At 37.3% G+C, this 18,124-nt stretch overlaps 1 protein-coding gene across 1 annotated transcript; it reads left to right on the top strand.

The window, feature by feature from the left end:
- The first annotated feature begins 796 nt into the window (after window positions 1-796).
- LOC106539232 (cytochrome P450 2K1) lies at window positions 797-17,609 on the top strand. Its single transcript, XM_014053980.2, has 9 exons — window positions 797-1,113; window positions 4,193-4,355; window positions 5,173-5,322; window positions 5,930-6,090; window positions 6,921-7,094; window positions 9,028-9,172; window positions 13,020-13,204; window positions 16,517-16,658; window positions 17,285-17,609. The coding sequence occupies exons 1-9, from the start codon at window positions 931-933 to the stop codon at window positions 17,470-17,472; spliced, it is 1,491 nt and encodes a 496-aa protein (XP_013909455.2). The 5' UTR covers window positions 797-930; the 3' UTR covers window positions 17,473-17,609.
- Window positions 17,610-18,124: the final 515 nt, after the last annotated feature.

The raw sequence follows: 18,124 nt of genomic DNA, 5'->3' as shown, positions 1-18,124 counted from the left end.
TAAGGATCTGTGTTCCCTCTTTGAATGAGAGGAATCCCTTTTACCAGAATATTGTAATAAATTGTAATTAAACGATCTTCCAGTCTTGGTCTATCTGATTGGAAAATATGCTGAGACACGAGCCTAAAAACCACATTTGGCCTTCATTCCAATGAAAAAAAGGAATTGCAATCAGCCACCATTTTTATATTAAAGAATGTATGTAAATATGTGTAATTGGGCAGTTTCCTCTACCACCCCACATCTGATACATCTATGCTAATTCTGTTTAGGAGAGTATGGAAATTAAAGTCTAAACCTATGGAGACCGACTAAGTTGGGCCACCAATGAGATTCACAGATATCTTCCTCTCAGCAGACTGGCAATCTCTTGTGTAAGCCAAGGATTTTTTTTTTGCATAAACCAAATACCTCTAAACATATAAGAAGCAAAACGGAGTTGTTACTGGATAACTCTGAAGTTGGTCTGAAAATATACAGCCAGAAATAGAGGATGAGAGTTCCTGCATATATAGGGGGGAAAATCTGAGAAAGATCAATGCAGAGGACATGATTTTCAAATGGCTCAAGTAAAAGACCATTTTTCTCCTCATTCCTTTTTTGGGACTTCGTGAGGAGAAACCTCAGTGTGTTCACAGTTCCATACCTGTAAATAATTAAATGGCAGAATGCTAGGAAAATTCTGGTATGTCTCCAAAATATCTTATTAACTTTAGTTTAATCATTAGCAAGGATGACTGTGAGATACTCTATCTGCCTTACTAACGTTAAGAGGTCCATTTCTTCAATTAATGTTAGCTTTAAGCTTAAGACAAGAATTTAATATTTCTATCCTATTTGGACCTTTTCAGTTGGCAGACACTCTCCTTGATCATATTGTGTGGCAAACTTTTTCTTACAAGAACAAAAGAACTTGCCAATTAAAAAGAAATGGATTGGATTGTTTCTATTTCAGTACTGTTCCTATCTACACTTATGATTATGCTCCTTTTTAAGATGGGCAACCCCTGGAAGAAGAGCTCCAAAGATTTTCCACCAGGACCCAGGCCTTTGCCTGTTGTTGGAAACCTCCACATAATGGATCTGAAGAAACCTTATCAGACAATGTTAGAGGTAACTTTTCCATCTTTCTGTTGCAGGGCAAAATTGCATCATTTTGTGATTTTTGTAGGCGAGGAAAACGACAACTTGCTCTGACCAAAGATAAGTGAGAGATGGATGGAATGCTCTTATTAGAAAAAAAGGCTCATTCATTTGTCATTTCCTGACAAATAAAAGAATGTCCTATTCATTCTTTTTTCCCTAATCTAATCCCCTAGATAGATCTTGATAGGCATCAATGAAATATATTACTATAGAAAGACAAAATGGATAGTTTTGAGATCAGGGCTTTAAAATGTATGCAATAATTTTCAGTTCATGTTCAAACAAAAACATGGTATAATTTTCAGTAAACAACTATCTATACACATATAAATAATGTGTAAATACATTATATTAGAAATACCATGTTTCCCAAACTGTTTATTAGGGGTAAAAACAAAAATGCATTTTTCAGAAAGGTACACAAAAATTAATTGCTCCCCAAAAGTATATTTGGACAAGGAATAGAATGGAATGGAATGGAATAGAATAGAATATCAGAGTTGGAAGGGATTTTGGAGGTCTTCTAGACCAACTCCCTGCTTAGGCAGGAAACCCTATGCCATTTCAGACAAATGTTAACCAATATTTTTTTAAAAACTTACTTTTACAACTTCTGGAGGCAAGTTGTTCCACTGATTAATTGTTCTAACTGTCAGGAAATTTCTCCTTAGTTCTAAGTTGCTACTCTCCTTGATTAGTTTCCACCCATTGCTTCCTGTTCTGCCATCAGGTGCTTTGGAGAATAGTTTGAATCCCTCTTTTTTGTGGCAACCCCTAAGATATCGGAACACTGCTAACATGTCTCCCCTAATTCTTCTTTTCATCAAACTAGACATACCCAATTCCAGCAACCATTCTTTATATGTTTTAGCTTCCAGTCCCCTAATCATCTTTGCTGCTCTTCTCTTCACTTTCTAGAATCTCAACATTTTTTTACATCGTGGCGACCAAAATTCGATGTAGTATTCCAAGGGTGCCCTTACAAGACATTATAAAGTGGTATTGACACTTCATGTGATCTTGATTTTATCCTTCTGTTTATTCAGCCTAGAACTGTGTTAGCTTTTTTGGCAGCTGCAGCACCCAGCTGGCTCATATTTAAATGGTTGTCTCCTAGGACTCCAAGATCCCTCTCACAGTTACTACTATTGAGGGAGGTACCATATACTGTATCTGTGCTTTTTGTTTTTCTTACCTAAATGTAGAACCTTACTTTTTTCATCATTGAATTTCATTTTGTTAGATAGCGTCTAATGTTCAAGTCTGTCAAGATCCTTCTGTATCTTAAGCCTATCTTTAAAATTGGTTAACTGAGGGAAACCAAAATAGATTCATTTATTTAATGTTCAGAGGATTCAAAGAATTTCATGAATGAAAGCAAGTGATCAAATGCCTTCTAAAAAAAGATGGGTGGGTAACAAAAGGAGACAGCGCCCATGCCCGCTATAATTCAATCACAACTTTTGAAACTCAACCAATACCTAAAACTCCCCAGCCCTCTCCTCTCTATCCTTAACTTTCTCATACTCTCTCTAGTAGGAGTCCCCAATCCTGGGCTGTGGCCCACTACTGGGTGCTATGCAAATATTGGGCAAGCATGTGCACATACAGTTCCACTTGCACAAGTGGTAGGTACTCACACTTGCTTATGAAGCTCTATTTGTGTGAGCAGCGGGCACTCATGCTTGCATGCAAAGTTTAATTTGTATGAGTGAAGGGTGCTTGGACTCCTGCACGAAGCTCCATTTGCAAGAACTCACATGTGGGTCAGCTGTTCACCTGGAACCATTCCCTCTTCCCCGCCCCAGTCCACCAAGCTGGAGAGGTTTGGGACTGCTTCTCATAATACCCCTCCCTCCATCACTTTCTCTCTCCATTTATCTCTTTTCACAGAGAATTCTACTTTCATCATCTCTTCTCAATCATTCTCCACAAACTTCTTGGCCTCATTCTCCCATATCTTGCTTTCCAAATTAATGATTTTTTTGGAAGCAGATATCTCTGCATCCTGTGTGCTACTGGGAAACGTTTATCACAGACATTCTGTGAAAAAACTGCAGGAAAACGTTAGAGGGTATTGAAGCATTGTTTCAACACCTACTACCTACATTTACCATCCCTATACCTATCTATCAAACCTGCACCTATACCTACCACAGTACCACCTACATCTACTGTTCTAACTCGGGGAGTTGCCCCAAGAAGAATAGAATGGTTGCACAGACTGCGGCCGTCCCTCAGCAATGAACTATCGTGTCAGACAACTGACGTTGACTTCTGCAACTAAGGCGTGGCACCATCAGTCTTTTATCCGCAGGAGGAGATCCTAATGAGCCACAGCTGCTTGTTATCCTCCCCTGTGAGTCGGTCAGCCCTGCATCCCAAAACAACTCATTGGAGGTTTCTGCTGAGTCACAACAATCTACTATAGTACTGCCTTACATCTAAATATATTTACCCATGTAGTAGGCCTGCCATACTATTATCCTTCTCATCTTTTTTTATTATCATCTCCTATTGGTATTTTATGATTATACATATTACTTTGTTGCTTTTCATGTACACTGAGAACTTAAGCACTGGGGACAAATTCCTTGTGTGTCCAATCACACTTTGCCAAAAAAGAATCCAATCCTATCCTATCCTATCCTATCCTATCCTATCCTATCCTATCCTATCCTATCCTATCCTATCCTAACCTAACCTAACCTATTCTATTCCATTCCATTCCTGCTAAAAGGAAATGATTATGGTGCTGAAGTACAGTGAACCATGGATATTGTGGTTCAAAGATATTCTTAATAACTTCTTTTCAGTTCAAAGCACAGTTACTTCTATTGTGTATTACTGAAATCTACCATAGAATCTGCAGCAAAGTCTTATTACTTGTCCTGTACATTTCATAAATGATCTTTTTTCTTAGGTAAATATTTTTATTATTGTAAACTTATATTTCAATCTGTGAGATGTAAGTTATATTCTCATTGTGCTTTATGAAGGGTCACTTTTTTGATCATAGCTATCTCTCTCTATTTCTTTTTTACAGCTATCAAAACAATATGGACCCGTGTTCAAACTCCTACTGGGATTCCAGAAAATAGTGGTGTTAACAGGATATGAGACCATAAAGGAAGCTCTGGTGAATAAGGCTGATGTGTTTGCTGAGAGGGCCTCTGTCCCCATATTTGAGGAGTTTTCAAAGAGTTTTGGTGAGGACCCTCATTCCATGTCAATACAATTTGCAAGCATATACTGTAACTATACAATTGAGACTCTGTGCCAAATATATCACAGAAGCAGAACAAATTAGAATTGACTGAAACTGAATTGACTGAAACTGGTTTTTAATTTGGAAATAACTCAGCTCTTTCTAAAATAATAACTGAAAGAGATATAAAGGAATGTAGGGAACAATGAAAGTTTTTTTAAATAATGGTACATAGCAACAGAAAAAAAGGAAAAGCCATGTCAGAAACTAAATATAGGAAGCAACTACAGAAGAACAATATAGTATAGCTCTTGCTAAGATTTAGTGCTGTCAGTTAGATAATTGTATATTCTGGAATAAACAATGCTGTAGGGTAGGTTTCTTTAAGAAATGATATCTTTCTTTGCTTTCTTTAAAAAGCCACTAGTCAGTTCTCTGCATTGGGATGGTCTTTGTAATCATTCTGTAAAATGGGACTATAGACATCTTCCTCAAACTCTTCCTTTAACAATTGGCAGAATTATTTGGCTCTCTCCCATGCATGAATTAGATCAGTATTTCCATACACACCAATTGTAAGACATGGGTATTTCAACTCACAGAATTGGCTGGGGAATTCTAGGAGTTGAAGTACACACATTTTAAAGTTGAAAAGGTTGAGAAACTCTGATTTAGACAAACACTAAGGTAGCATAATTAGAAAACTTAACTGAATGTTTAAGAAATGTTCCTTGGATTGGAAGAGCCAACTGGATGACTGTAGGGAATGCCTTTCTTCATAATCAGTTGAAATTTTTGCATATTCTTTGTTATTTCAGGAGTAGCTTTTTCCCATGGTGAGAACTGGAGGGTGATGAGGCGTTTTATGTTAAGCACATTACGGGATTATGGGATGGGTAAGAGGTCTATGGAAAGCAGAATAGCTGAAGAGTGCAGTTTCCTGGTAAAGAAGTTTGAATCTTACAAAGGTGAGTTGATGTTTCTTCTGGGGCTCAAAAACTTATCTATCTTATGTTATCTTGAAGGAGTAGAGATTTATTCATGACACATTCCAGACTTGCAGAACTTTAGTTTTTTTGAAATAGTTTTTATTGAAGGATATTCACAATGCTGAAAGATAATAAAAACTCAAATCAGAAAAAATATAAAATAGAAGAAACACAAAGTGCAAAGAGGAGAGATGAAAGGATCAGAGACAAACAATCTCTCAAGAAGAAGAATAAAAAAGAAAAGAAGAGAAAGATAGAAAATATTATTTTAAAAAGTGGCTAATTTCTTGCAACAAATACAGGAAAATTAATAGTGTCTCACTCTCGATGAGATTACATAATGGTTCACCTCTTCCCATAACTACCCCTCCTTATCCATTCATAAATCCAAAACTCATTGTGATTTCTGTCCAAATGTCAGCAAAAGGTCCATAAATGTTTCCAGAAGTTTTTTTAATTAATATTTTAACTTTGATCAAAGAATCCAATTGATGCTAGAATCAAGGCAATGAAAATCCAAAGATAGTAGTTATGATAGTTTTATATTATATTAACATTTTGCTGAAAATCCATATTGGTTGTTTAGGAAAACCATTTGAATTCAGAAGAATCATGACTGCAGCTGTTGCCAATATCATAGTATCCATTTTACTTGGGAAGCGATATGACTATGAAGATCCAAGATTTATTAAATTATTGAGCTTGACAACAGAAAATGCCATGCTTATAGGAAGCCCAGGAGTGCAGGTAATGATTATTCATCTGAAAAGCATTAAAATCTCATTTAGTGTGTAGGCAACACAATGTACATTTTTCATTGCAAAATCCAGAGCTAATGTAATGTAGAAAAACTCAAAATATTTTTTTAAAAGTGACCCAATATTTCCATTGTCCTTCCACTTGAGCATACAAATATGTATGGAGGTAGGTCAAATATTTATATCCTATATCAATCGTTTTTGCAATGGGAACTTGGTGCAACTCTGGTTCCATTTTCCAGTCAATTTACAGTATAAAAAAGACTACAATCTAATTCAAATGTATTTCAATTACTAAGAACAAATAGATGAAAATTTTATATGTTAATGAGAGCAACACAATATTAACTAGAGCTGTCTAGTTACCTCCAAAATTCCCCACCAAATTTGTAGTGGAAAAATTTCCTGGACACTACATATTGCAAACCCTATGTTTAAGGAAACTGAAAGGACGTCTAATTGCTCTAGCAGTAGCAATAGCAGTTAGACTTATATACCGCTTCATAGGGCTTTCAGCCCTCTCTAAGCGGTTTACAGAGTCAGCATATTGCCCCCACAGTCTGGGTCCTCATTTTACCCACCTCAGAAGGATGGAAGGCTGAGTCAACCTTGAGCCGGTGAGATTTGAACTGCCAAACTGCAGCTAGCAGTCAGCTGAAGTGGCCTGCAGTACTGCACTCTAACCACTGCGCCACCTCAGCTCTATATTATTATGTTTTCTGGTGTAATATGTAAAAATATATCATTTGTAAAGTCTTTCCAAAATGATATTCTAAGTATGTGAGTTCTTTATTATCTCTGTTATTTTGTATTTTTCAGCTATATAACATGTTTCCCATGCTTGGCTTTCTTTTTGGCGCTCGTAAGAAAGTCCTGAAGAACAGAAAGGAATTACGTGCTTTTCTCAATGAAAACTTCATCCAGTGTCTTAACAATCTAGATGAAAATGACACAAGAAACTTTATTGATTCATATCTTGTACAACAGCAACAGGTAATGTAATGTGCAGAAATGGCAGCTTGAAGTTTTCCATAAAATTTTGCAAATTGAAGCACCTGCAATTGGCAAGAACTCTTATTACAGGGAAAAGAGCAAATCTAGCAAATTGGCAAGGGTCTCCAAATATTGAGCAATCATTCACTCTGCCTAGTGTTCAGTACACTTCTTTCTTTGGAAAGTTTTGTATTATAATCACTAACCAGCATTATTGTAGTCACTGATCCCCATCTAATTAGCCTAAACTTCCAAGAAATTGAGAACTCTAGGAAAGTAATCATCCATAATAATCTTTTTATATATTTATTGTACATTACAATGTTAGAACCCCCATAATAAATTCTTCCTCTATATGGATATCAATAAAGAAAAATTTGCTTTGAATGCCTACAAGTTGGCACACATTTTGGAAGTATTATATTTAATTGTAATGTTTTTGTTTTGATTCTTAGAAAATTTGCACAAAAGAGAGATAGCGGCATATAAAAAGAGCATTATTGGGTAGTTACATCATTTGCATAGAAAGTAATATACTGCATTTCAAGAAAAAAGCATGTTCAAAGACTGTTACAACAACACCTACTAATTGTTGTAATAGGGTTTCTTTAAAAACTTATTTAAAACACAATAAATAAATTATGAATACCAGTATATTAAAATTGTACAGATATAGATTAATCCAACATAATTAACTGAGAGATGCAGGTCTTTGTACACTGCATTTCATTTAGGAAATGTCACTGGAGATGTACAATCAGTGGTGGGTTGCAAATCCCATTCCAACAGCGATGCTCCACGGAGCATTGTGCTGGCGCTGTATGTGCCATGCATCTGCGCAGAAGTGCAGAAGCCTTTAAACACCGGTAGGGAGCACGAGCTGGTGGGTGGGCCCTCTGGAGTACCGTACCGGAATGGTATCCGGTGCTACGGGCTGGCTCCGGTACGCCTGTACCGTGGCGTACCACCTGCAGCCCACCACTGTGTACAATGTTTGGGTGAAATCTTGGGAAGATTTCAGAAGTGGTTTGCCATTGCCTGCTTCTTAAAGCTGAGACAGAATGACTGGCCAAGGTCACCCAGCTGATTTCATGGCTAATGAAAGACTAGAACTCACGGTCTCCCAGGTTTAGCCTGATGCTTTAATCACTATACTAAACTGGCTCTCTACTTACATATACACACACATACTTTAATTATCTACACAGATACAATCCACCTACTGAAACTGATATACTCTCTCACATAGACTCAGAGAAGGAGTAGAATTAATCTTTTCCAATGATGGTTATGGAACTGAAGATTTAAAAAACCCTCATAGTGTGTAGAGTTGTAACCTCCTGAATAATAACTATCATGTGAATAATTATTTATAAAATGTGTAGCAATCCCAAAGTGGGGATGACTGTATCAAATAGGATTTAAACTAGAGCATTTTAGAACCCAAACCTCATCTGTATTGAGAATGCCATATTTGTAGAGTCCTGTGAAGATTTTGTCAATAGGTAATATCCATTAAATCTTAATGACCAGCAGACAAGATTACCCATTGTTATTCAGGTCAAAACCTTGGTTGATAGAAAGGTCGCCAGCAAATACAAGTGATTGCAAACCCAGACTGATCTCAGTTTGGAACATTTTCAGAATGGTTGAAAAACTGGTAAAGTCAGAACATTTTGAACTCAAGGTGGACTACTTCAAAGCTTAAAACATTTTGCATGCTACTAGTTTACCTTTTGCACAAGTCAGATTTCCACTGAGAAAGAGTGGGAATCTGGCTTTTAAAAAAAGATATCTGGATAGAAAGTTGCTGATTTCTATAGGTGCAACTAGAGATTGCCGTAGAGAAGGTTGCACATTCTTTGCAATGCGCCCAGGAGTGTACCCTTTTAACACCAATTTTAAAAGCAGGCTCTTTTTTTTTTAACTTTAGGAAAGAAAGACCCAGAACAATGGATATTTTCACCATAAAAATCTAGAAGAGTCCGTGACAAATCTATTCATTGCTGGTGTGGAAACAATCTCAAGCACTCTATTTTGGGCCTTTACTCTAATGATGAGGTACCCTTTAATTCAGAGTAAGTGCTTTACAATTTGACAGCTTCCATTATTTCACTATCTTGATTTCAGGTAAACAGTGTTAAATGTGGAGTAACTAAGATAAGTGACAATGGCTCTGAATAATATCTAAGTAAAGGAGGAAAAAAAGTCAAAGAATTCTATTTCCAATTTGTGTACTGACTTGAATCATGCAGAAACACAAATGGAGAACCTGCCTTAAAGGAACTGCTTCTTTTCCATCCCTGTGTATGATCCAGAACATGTTTTGGACACCAAATCCAAAGAATGGTGTAGCTCTAGAATTTAGTGAATACATGTTATTAGTTACTACCGTAGAAAGCTATGATAGTGTGAATCATTGGACTCTATTATATTACTTATAATATGTAAGCTCAGTAAGATCAACAGATATTCCAGGCAGCACACAACGAAGTCATATCCACACAAACCAGAATCCTTAAAATCCCCAGTAAATAATAAAAATCTTGATAAGTACTCAATGGATTAAGCTATCTTAGAACCTCAATGCCTGCTGAAACAGTACTGGCCAGCTCAGACTTGGAACATAAAGAAGAGGTCATCAGCCTGATGGGCTTAAGCAACACTTTGTTGGAAAATCTTTTTAGTAATGAGTTCTGTGTCTTTGATTTAGGCTGATATACTACAGATTTGGCTATTTTATGAAGTATCAATAGAATAGGCTGAATTTGTAGCTCCAAAGGAAATTATTCTGTATTGTAGGGTCTGCCCAGTGGTGGATTTCAATTTTTTTTAGAACCTATTCTGTAGGTATGGTCTGTTTTGTGGGGGTGGCTTGGCATCATGTGACCAGGTGAGCATGACTAGGTGGGTAAGGTCATGGGTGGGCATGGCCAACTCGATGTCACTCATATGGAGGGGCACCTGGCCTGGCTTCTCCTTGCCCCTCCCCTCCCAGCCAGTTCTTGCCTCGCCTTGCATGTTATGGTGGGAGCGGAAGCATTTTCAAAGTCATCTTCCCCTTGATACTAGCCAATAAGATGAGATTTTGCTGTCAAAAGACCGCCTGCTGTACATTTCCAAATATTGTTTATCACCATTCTCTTGGTAAGATTGAGTGGAGAGATTTATAAAGAATAACAGAGTTGGAAGGGATCTTGGAGGTTTTCTAGTCCAACCCCTGCGGAAGCATGAGATGAGACCCTATACTATTATGGACAAATTTCTTCTTAAAAACCCTCCAGTGATGGTATACTCACAATTTCTGAAGGCATCTCATTTCTCTAATTGTTCTATCAAGAAATTTCTCATTTTTAGACTGGATCTGTTTGATAAGTTTCCGTCTCACAGATCCATCTCATAGTTATTTCCAGTTGAGCCAGGCACCACCTATTCTATACATTTTTTCTTGCCTGTGTAAAAGCTTACTTTACTCTCTATTAAATTGCATTTTTGGTGAGAAATGATGTTTTACAGTGGTATTCAGTTTACTACAATGATTTTTGCAAACTGCATAAAAGGTTGAATAATACACCTCTGCTTATATTGATAAAGATTATTCTTTTTCAACATTAAATCATACAGTAAATCAAATATTTCCAATCCTACAATTGAAAACACATTTGAAAGGCCTTTAGTGGATGTTTCTTTCTCTTCTCCTTTAATTAAATCTTTCTGCTTTATTTTTATTATTGGGCCTTATTGCAATATTTCAAAATTCTCAAAGATCCTTCACAAAAAGCCATTTCTAATTTAACTGGAATACAAAACAATCTTTCCGGTCTGGAATTCCCTGGCTCACACACACACCCCTCAGTTCCTCAACCCCTCTCAGTGTTATGTACAGAAATATGCTTCTCTTTTATTGCTCATTTTCAAATTAACAGGCCAGCCCATTTGGGGGAGAGAAGCAGCTTCTCCTTCCTCATGCACAAGCCTGATAGAGGACAATTGCCCCTTCCGCTCCCCCCCTCTCTTTTGTTCCACTGCAGCATCTGGAAAAATGCGCGCCGAGGATAGGACCCCCCCCTCCCATGGCCTTTTGGGGAAAACACACACACACACACACTTGTCTCCAAGGTGTGCTGGTGGGTGCCTTAAAGAAAACAGACCTCGGAGTTGCTCCCCAGATAGATCTTCCTTTCTTAAACAATTTAAGAGCATTGCCACCGTCTTGCAGACTTCCTTCTCTGCTTTTTCTTTTCTTTTTCCTGGCAATCTATTGTGAATGGACAAGCAGAGCTCCAAGAGGAATGGAGGCCCAACTTCAACCAATTGGTGCAGGCCGGAGACCATGCAGCCCACTCCCCCGCCCCCAAAAGACCCTCCTGTTGGTCTTCCCTCCAGGGCGGGGAGCAAAGGAAGACGATTGAGGGAATCCCCTCCAGTTCTCCTCTGCTTCCCCATCACCCTGTCCGCACGTACCTCTTCAGGGTGCTGGCCTCCCAGGGGTTGAAGCAACTGAAAGGGACAGGCAGGCTGCCATAGTTCCACTGAGAAGATTTTTTTGAGAAGAGAAAATGCTCTGGTTGGGCTGCACTCAAGTTGGTGGAGCACCCACGTGACTGGAGCAACTGCGGGGCTTACCTGCAGTGGCTGTGTCCCTGGCGACTGGTGGGCAGTTGCGGGTGCAGCTGGATTGGACCACTTTCTCCTCTCAGAAAAGTCTTCTCAGTGGAGCTGTGGCAGCCTGCCTGTTCCTTGCAGGTGCTTCAACCCCTGGGAGGAAGGGGACCGGGGGGGGGGGCATAAAGGGAACAGCAGCTCCTCTGTGAATGGAGGGGAAAACGTTCAGCTTCTCTCTGCCATTTAAGGGCTGCAGCAGGGAGAATCCCAACTTTTCCCCTATCCCTTCATTCAGAGCGGAGCTGCTGCAGCCTCTCCACATATTGCCCAGTTATGGAGCCATGCAAAAATGCCAAGGAGGGGCAGCCTTGGAGGGCCTGTTCCTCCTTCCCCTTTTCCTCTCAGCCCTGCAAATCCAGAAATATCCCCCCTCCAAGCAGCAACTGAGACTGTGCAGTAGGGAGGGGGGGCAGGAGAAGATAATTGGACAAGAGAAGTTGAAAGCCAGGAAAGATGGAGGGATCCCAATTGTGCAGCAAGAGGAGTTTCTGCAAAAGGGAGGGGCAGGGGGCACCCTCAGCTTCCAAAGACCTTTTGCTCTCAGGCAGGGATGCTGGCCAGCACTCGCTTCACTTACTGCTCACCACCGATGCCCCTTTGGCTGGCCCCGCTGCAGCCCTGCTGGTTGGGTGGACAAAGGAAGTGGGTGGGCAGGTCAAGCATGGTGCAGACAGGATTGGATTGGATTGGATTTATTCGATTTGTAAGCCGCCCTATTCCCCAAAGGGACGGAGGGAGAGGGAAAGGGAGGGTGAGAGAAAGGGAGAGAGAGAGGCGGTCAGGCGGTCAGGGGGAGTGAGGGGGGGGGCCGCCAGGGGACTTAGCGTTCCGGTATGCGGCCTCCGGAGGACCCAGTACACAAATACACACTGGATTTCTGGATCTGGTTCTTGCAAACTGGACCGTACCCCCTAAAACCCACCTCTGGGTCTGCCACTCAGAAGGCCTGATAGCTGGTTCACCCTCCAGCCACCTATTTAAGAGGGGAACCAGCAACAGACTGTCTCTTTATAACCAAACTGGATAGCCAGGTTGAATCCTGACAATTCTGGCAAGGTATATCTGTCTGATATATCACAGTATTATGTGTAAAAGCACAAGAATCATATATAAAATTAAAACTTCTGTTAGTTTTTTCTCCATGTATCTTCTTTAATTTGAACTAGTGAATGTTATCGCAATTTAATATTTCTAAGAGTTAGTACCATAACCAACACAATGAGATTATCTTACTGGATGTTACTATTATTATTATCTCAGAAAAGGTCCAAGAAGAAATATCAAATGTTATTGGATATGCTCAACCAAGAGCCGAACACCGAACAAAAATGCCATACACAGATGCTGTAGTCCATGAAGTTCAAAGATATGCTGATGTCATTCCCTTAAACTTGCCACATGCAACTACAGTGGATGTTAACTTTAAGGGCTATTTCATTGCAAAGGTGATGTATCTGTATTGATCTCTTTCTCGTCCTAGCTAATTACATTCAGTCCATTTATTACAGTGCAACAATAAACAGTCTTCAAAAGCTTTCGTAAATCTTTTGCCACAGACTCTATTAATTTTACGAATATAGTAATCTGGCATATTTGATTTTATTCAAACTCTATGGAGTCACAACCTTGCAAACAGATAGAGTAGGAGGTATATTGCATGGGAGAGCTATATTAGTTGATGACAGCCAAAAAAAAATCCGAGCTTATATCACCATAATGATCAAATGGGAGTGCAAGTTATTCTTAAGAATAATTAAGTGATGATGTTTCTTATAGATCCTAATGCATTCTCATAGAATATTGTATGTATTGACCCTTTTAGTTTTGTCATCCACAAGTAACATATGAGAATCTGCTTTGTAAGGACTCCTTTATCCATGAAGAATAAGCACAAGAATGAAGACTTTGAAGTCTTAATTTTTGAAGTTTCCTTGGATTAAGAGGCTTTCTATTGCATATTAGCACCCTAAGACTAAGAACTATAAAACTCAGTGCTGTTTACATCTGAAGGGGTTTTTTTCATTTGCAGTGCATCAGAAAAATATTTTTATAACTCAATTTTATGGCTGCAAACAGAAACAAAGGGGCAATGTAGTTCAAAAATTCTAAAATCTCTCTATACAGTCCAGTGTAGGTGATTGGGCAGATTAATGCATCTGTGAACCACATTGAAAATCTCAGGAAGGGGGCGGGGCTTGATATTGCAATGACACGACATGCAATCTTGGGACTCCAGGATTGCTGTTGATATCTCTGTTCCTGGATGATCCTTTTGGACCTAAACTGTTCTGAAGGAACAGTGATAGAGAAGAGCATGTTCTGCTGATCTCAGGGGCATCGCAAAGCCCCTGATTGATCCAGGAGAAAGCTCTTTATTGCCAGCTATAAGAGAAGCAGTCAAAATGGCTGCAGAAGGTTGGGACAAGCCTCTGAAACAGAAGTAGTACAGGAGTTGTGTTGAATTGGTGAGGAAATTTTTTATTATTAGAGAAGGAAAGCCCCAAAAGAATTGGAATTTAAAATAAAATTGAAGACAGAAGAAAATAAGGGGCGAATTAACTGGTTTAAGATGATCATGTTATCTTTTCTACCTTAACTGTGTTTGTTTTCTATGGATGGACTCTTTATAAGTGCCTCTTACTTTTAAACTGGACTGGTCTCTTTTTTCCTTCTTCCTCTATACTTTCTCCATTTTTTGTATTCGTGGATTAAAAGCTTCTTCTCTCATAAGGCTTGGATGGAGCATAATTTTTACACTTTTTTTCCCTCTCTCGGAACTTGGTGTTTACAGAGAGAGACAAAACAGATGGAAAAGAGGTAACGCTACCATCTAGTGGCTAGAGGCTTGGCAATATCTGATAAAGCTAATAAGCTTTGTTTACTGAAAGGCTCAGTGGAAAACATTTTATTGATACAGGTGATCCTTTGAAGGAAACAGAAAGCTTTGATCTGAAAAACTCCACTAAATTTGTTTGACCTAAAAAGTCTCAGATGTTTTGGCAGTGTTTATAACCTGGAAAATGGCACAACATGAAGAAGAAAAGGCACTATCTTTGCAAATAATTTTCTTAGAAATTCAAAAAGTTTTAATAATTACAGAGAGAATTGAAAAGAGACTTGAAATTATAGATCAAAATACAGAAGGTATGGTGATAGTGATGAAGTTTGAGGACAGAGGTGAAAAAATAACAGAGACATATGAAAGGGATAAGAAAATTGTTGACACTGACAGCAAACTGAGAGTGGAGGGAAATGACAAGTGTGAAATACGAAAAGGAGAAATTGATGAACCGGAACTTTATTTCAGATGTCAGAAAATAGATGAAGAAAAGAAAGAAAATTTGGCAGAAATAATGAGAGTAATCTTGGCAGAAGCATTAATGATTACAAAAGTTAAGCTGATAAAAAGACCAGATAGAGGGTTTTGAATTTTTATAAGACATGCAATGAACCAAAAGTTCTTAAGAGAAGTCCACATAAGACTTATCAAGAAAACACTTAGAATACAGAATTTACAAATGGCAAGAGATATTGGACTACAGTATCTCTGGAAGGATACAGGATGATGAAATGAAATGTCACAATAAATTTTAGTTAAATGTAGTTAAATTTTGAGTGCTATGTACAATGTAATAATAGCTATAGTCAAATAAATGATTAATAATGATAACAAAGCATTTATATATATTAGATTGATAATATGAAATTTTATATAACACTGTAGGTGGGGATTATGGAGATAATGTTGAAAAGCCTTTTTATAAAAGATAAAAAATGCTATATAGAATAGAATATAAAGATGTAATATCATTGGATGATTTCAGGATGATGTAATAAAATGTCATAATATAAATTTACTTAAAACTTAATATGCCTTATCTTGAAAGGATGTAATAATAGCTAGACTTAATGGATATTTAATAATTATAACAATTTGCATACATGTATATTAGGTTGATGATACTAATAATGGGAAAAAACAGGAATTGAAAATTATTAGAGAATGTTATCAATGCTAAAATAATAGAATGATGTCACAATAAATTTAGTTAAATATGGTTACATTTTGAGTGCTATGTACAACGTAATAACAGCTATAGTCAAATAAATGATTAATAGATAACAAAGCATTTATATATACTAGATAATATGAAATCTTATACAAACTGTATTTGAGGATCATGGAGATGATGTTGAAAAGCCTTTTTATAAAAGATAAACAATTCTATATAGAATAGAATATAAAGATGTAATATCATTGGATGATTTCAGGATGATGTAATGAAATGTCATAATATAAATTTACTTCAAATTTAATATGCCTTATGTTGAAAGGTTGTAATAATAGTCAGGCTTAATGGATGTTTAATAATTATAACAATTTGTATACATGTATATTAGATTGATGTTACTAATAATGGGAAAAAACATGGAATTGGAAATTATTAGAGAATAGTATCAATGCTAAAATGATTGAATGACTTAGAATAGGAGGAAGCATAATAACAATGTATATAAAGATATCTTGATAGTCAATATGTGAATTTTGATAAAATTCAAGTGATGACTACGGAAAGGACACTGAAAGATTTTGTAACCAATCAACAGGCTTTTATGTTATATGTGTTGTCTGTTTGTGTCTGTCTGAAAATAATTTTTTTATTAAAAACAAAATCCCAGGAATCAGGATTATACAATAATTTGGTGGATTATGTAGGATCTTGATTTCTAAATCACCCATTGCTTTCTCTTTATAGGGCACAAATGTTATTCCATTGCTGACCTCTGTGCTCCATGATGAATCTCAGTGGGAGAAACCTTATGACTTCTACCCTGAACATTTTCTCAACATTGAAGGAAAATTTGTAAAAAGAAATGCATTCATGCCTTTCTCTGCAGGTAGTAGCTAGTTTTAAATTATATTAAAATAATATTCAGCTTTTCTCCTTGATTAAATTCTTCCAAAGTGACTAGTAGGAGTAAAAGTTAATAGCAATAGTTTTTTAGCTGTTATTTTTCCAGATCACTCCTTACTTAGAATTTTTCTGTGAAGAATGTGACAATAATAGTAATAATAATAATAATTTATTAAATTTATATGATCACAGTTTAGAAAAATATTTAGCCACAGGCATTGGAGGGTCCAGCATGTACATGTGAACATCTCTACTTTTAATTTCATCGATGTGGCATCCTAAGATTTTTTAAATAATCACTCTGGGAAACAGAAATATTTACACCTGCTGTTTCAGCACTGTAATGCGATTCATGATATACTTTAGTTTCTCAGACAAATTATAGGGGTATTTTCAGTGGCAGTACATCAATCTTTCAGAATTTGCATTATTTTTTGATATTATTAGTCAGCATGATCTTGCTACATTCTAACCTGTCTTCTTGGGTTGGATTTGTTATTCTGAATTTTACAGTAAACTCTCAGACCAATATGATATGTGAAGGTGAAGTAAAATACTATTAGCAAAACTAATAAACCCAAATCATCTGTTCTCTACACCTTGTTACAGGTCAGAGAGTATGTCCAGGTGAGATCCTTGCCAAAACGGAAATATTCATGTACTTTACTAGTCTTCTGCAGAGATTTACCCTCCAGCCAGCTCCTGGATTATCAAAAGAAGACCTGGACATGACCCGTGCAGTTGGGTTTACAACACCTCCCAAGACTTATATGTTATGTGCTCTACCACGTTTCTAAAAACTAGGGATATTCAAAGACTCATGAGTCTGAATTTCTCAGTTGTACCTGTCTCTCTTGGAGCCTTTCCCCCCTCCCCCTGCAACATCTAGTTTTGAATATGATCTTTTGCTGGTGTGTGTGTGTGTGTGTGTGTGTGTGTGATGTATGTATGTATGTATATACACACACATACACATATACTGTATATATGTGCATATATATATGTGCATATATATGTATGTATGTTTGTATGTGTGTGTATTTGTGTGTGTGTGTGTGTGTGTTGTCTCTTAAATGTTAAGAATACCACATATCTGAATCCCTTAAGATCAGTAGATCAGACAAGGATACATCAAAATTCATAGTAGCAAACATTGACATTTATTTTTTAAATTGGAATGTATGAACATCAACTTCCAAGAAGAAAAGCCAGTTCCCAAATGAATAGTACTATTAGTAGCAGCCAAAGGATACATCAGAATTAGTCTTCAGTTGTTATATCAACCACTACACAGGGACAATAAAAAAACTGCTCTCTTGTTTTTGTATAATTTACACTTGTCTTTAAAGCATTAAAAACCTTGTTTTCAGCTAAATCTATGTGTTCAGATGAAATCCAGCAAACATCTGATTTGGACAAAGCATTGAAGTCCCAGCTGTATAGAGAAAA

The sequence above is a fragment of the Thamnophis sirtalis genome, unplaced genomic scaffold (assembly GCF_051295495.1).
Source record: "Thamnophis sirtalis isolate CommonGarterSnake01/CBP01778 unplaced genomic scaffold, rThaSir2_p1.2 scaffold_5, whole genome shotgun sequence".
In the NCBI taxonomy this organism is placed as follows: Eukaryota; Metazoa; Chordata; class Lepidosauria; order Squamata; family Natricidae; genus Thamnophis; species Thamnophis sirtalis.
This window is presented reverse-complemented; position numbering and strand designations above follow the sequence as displayed.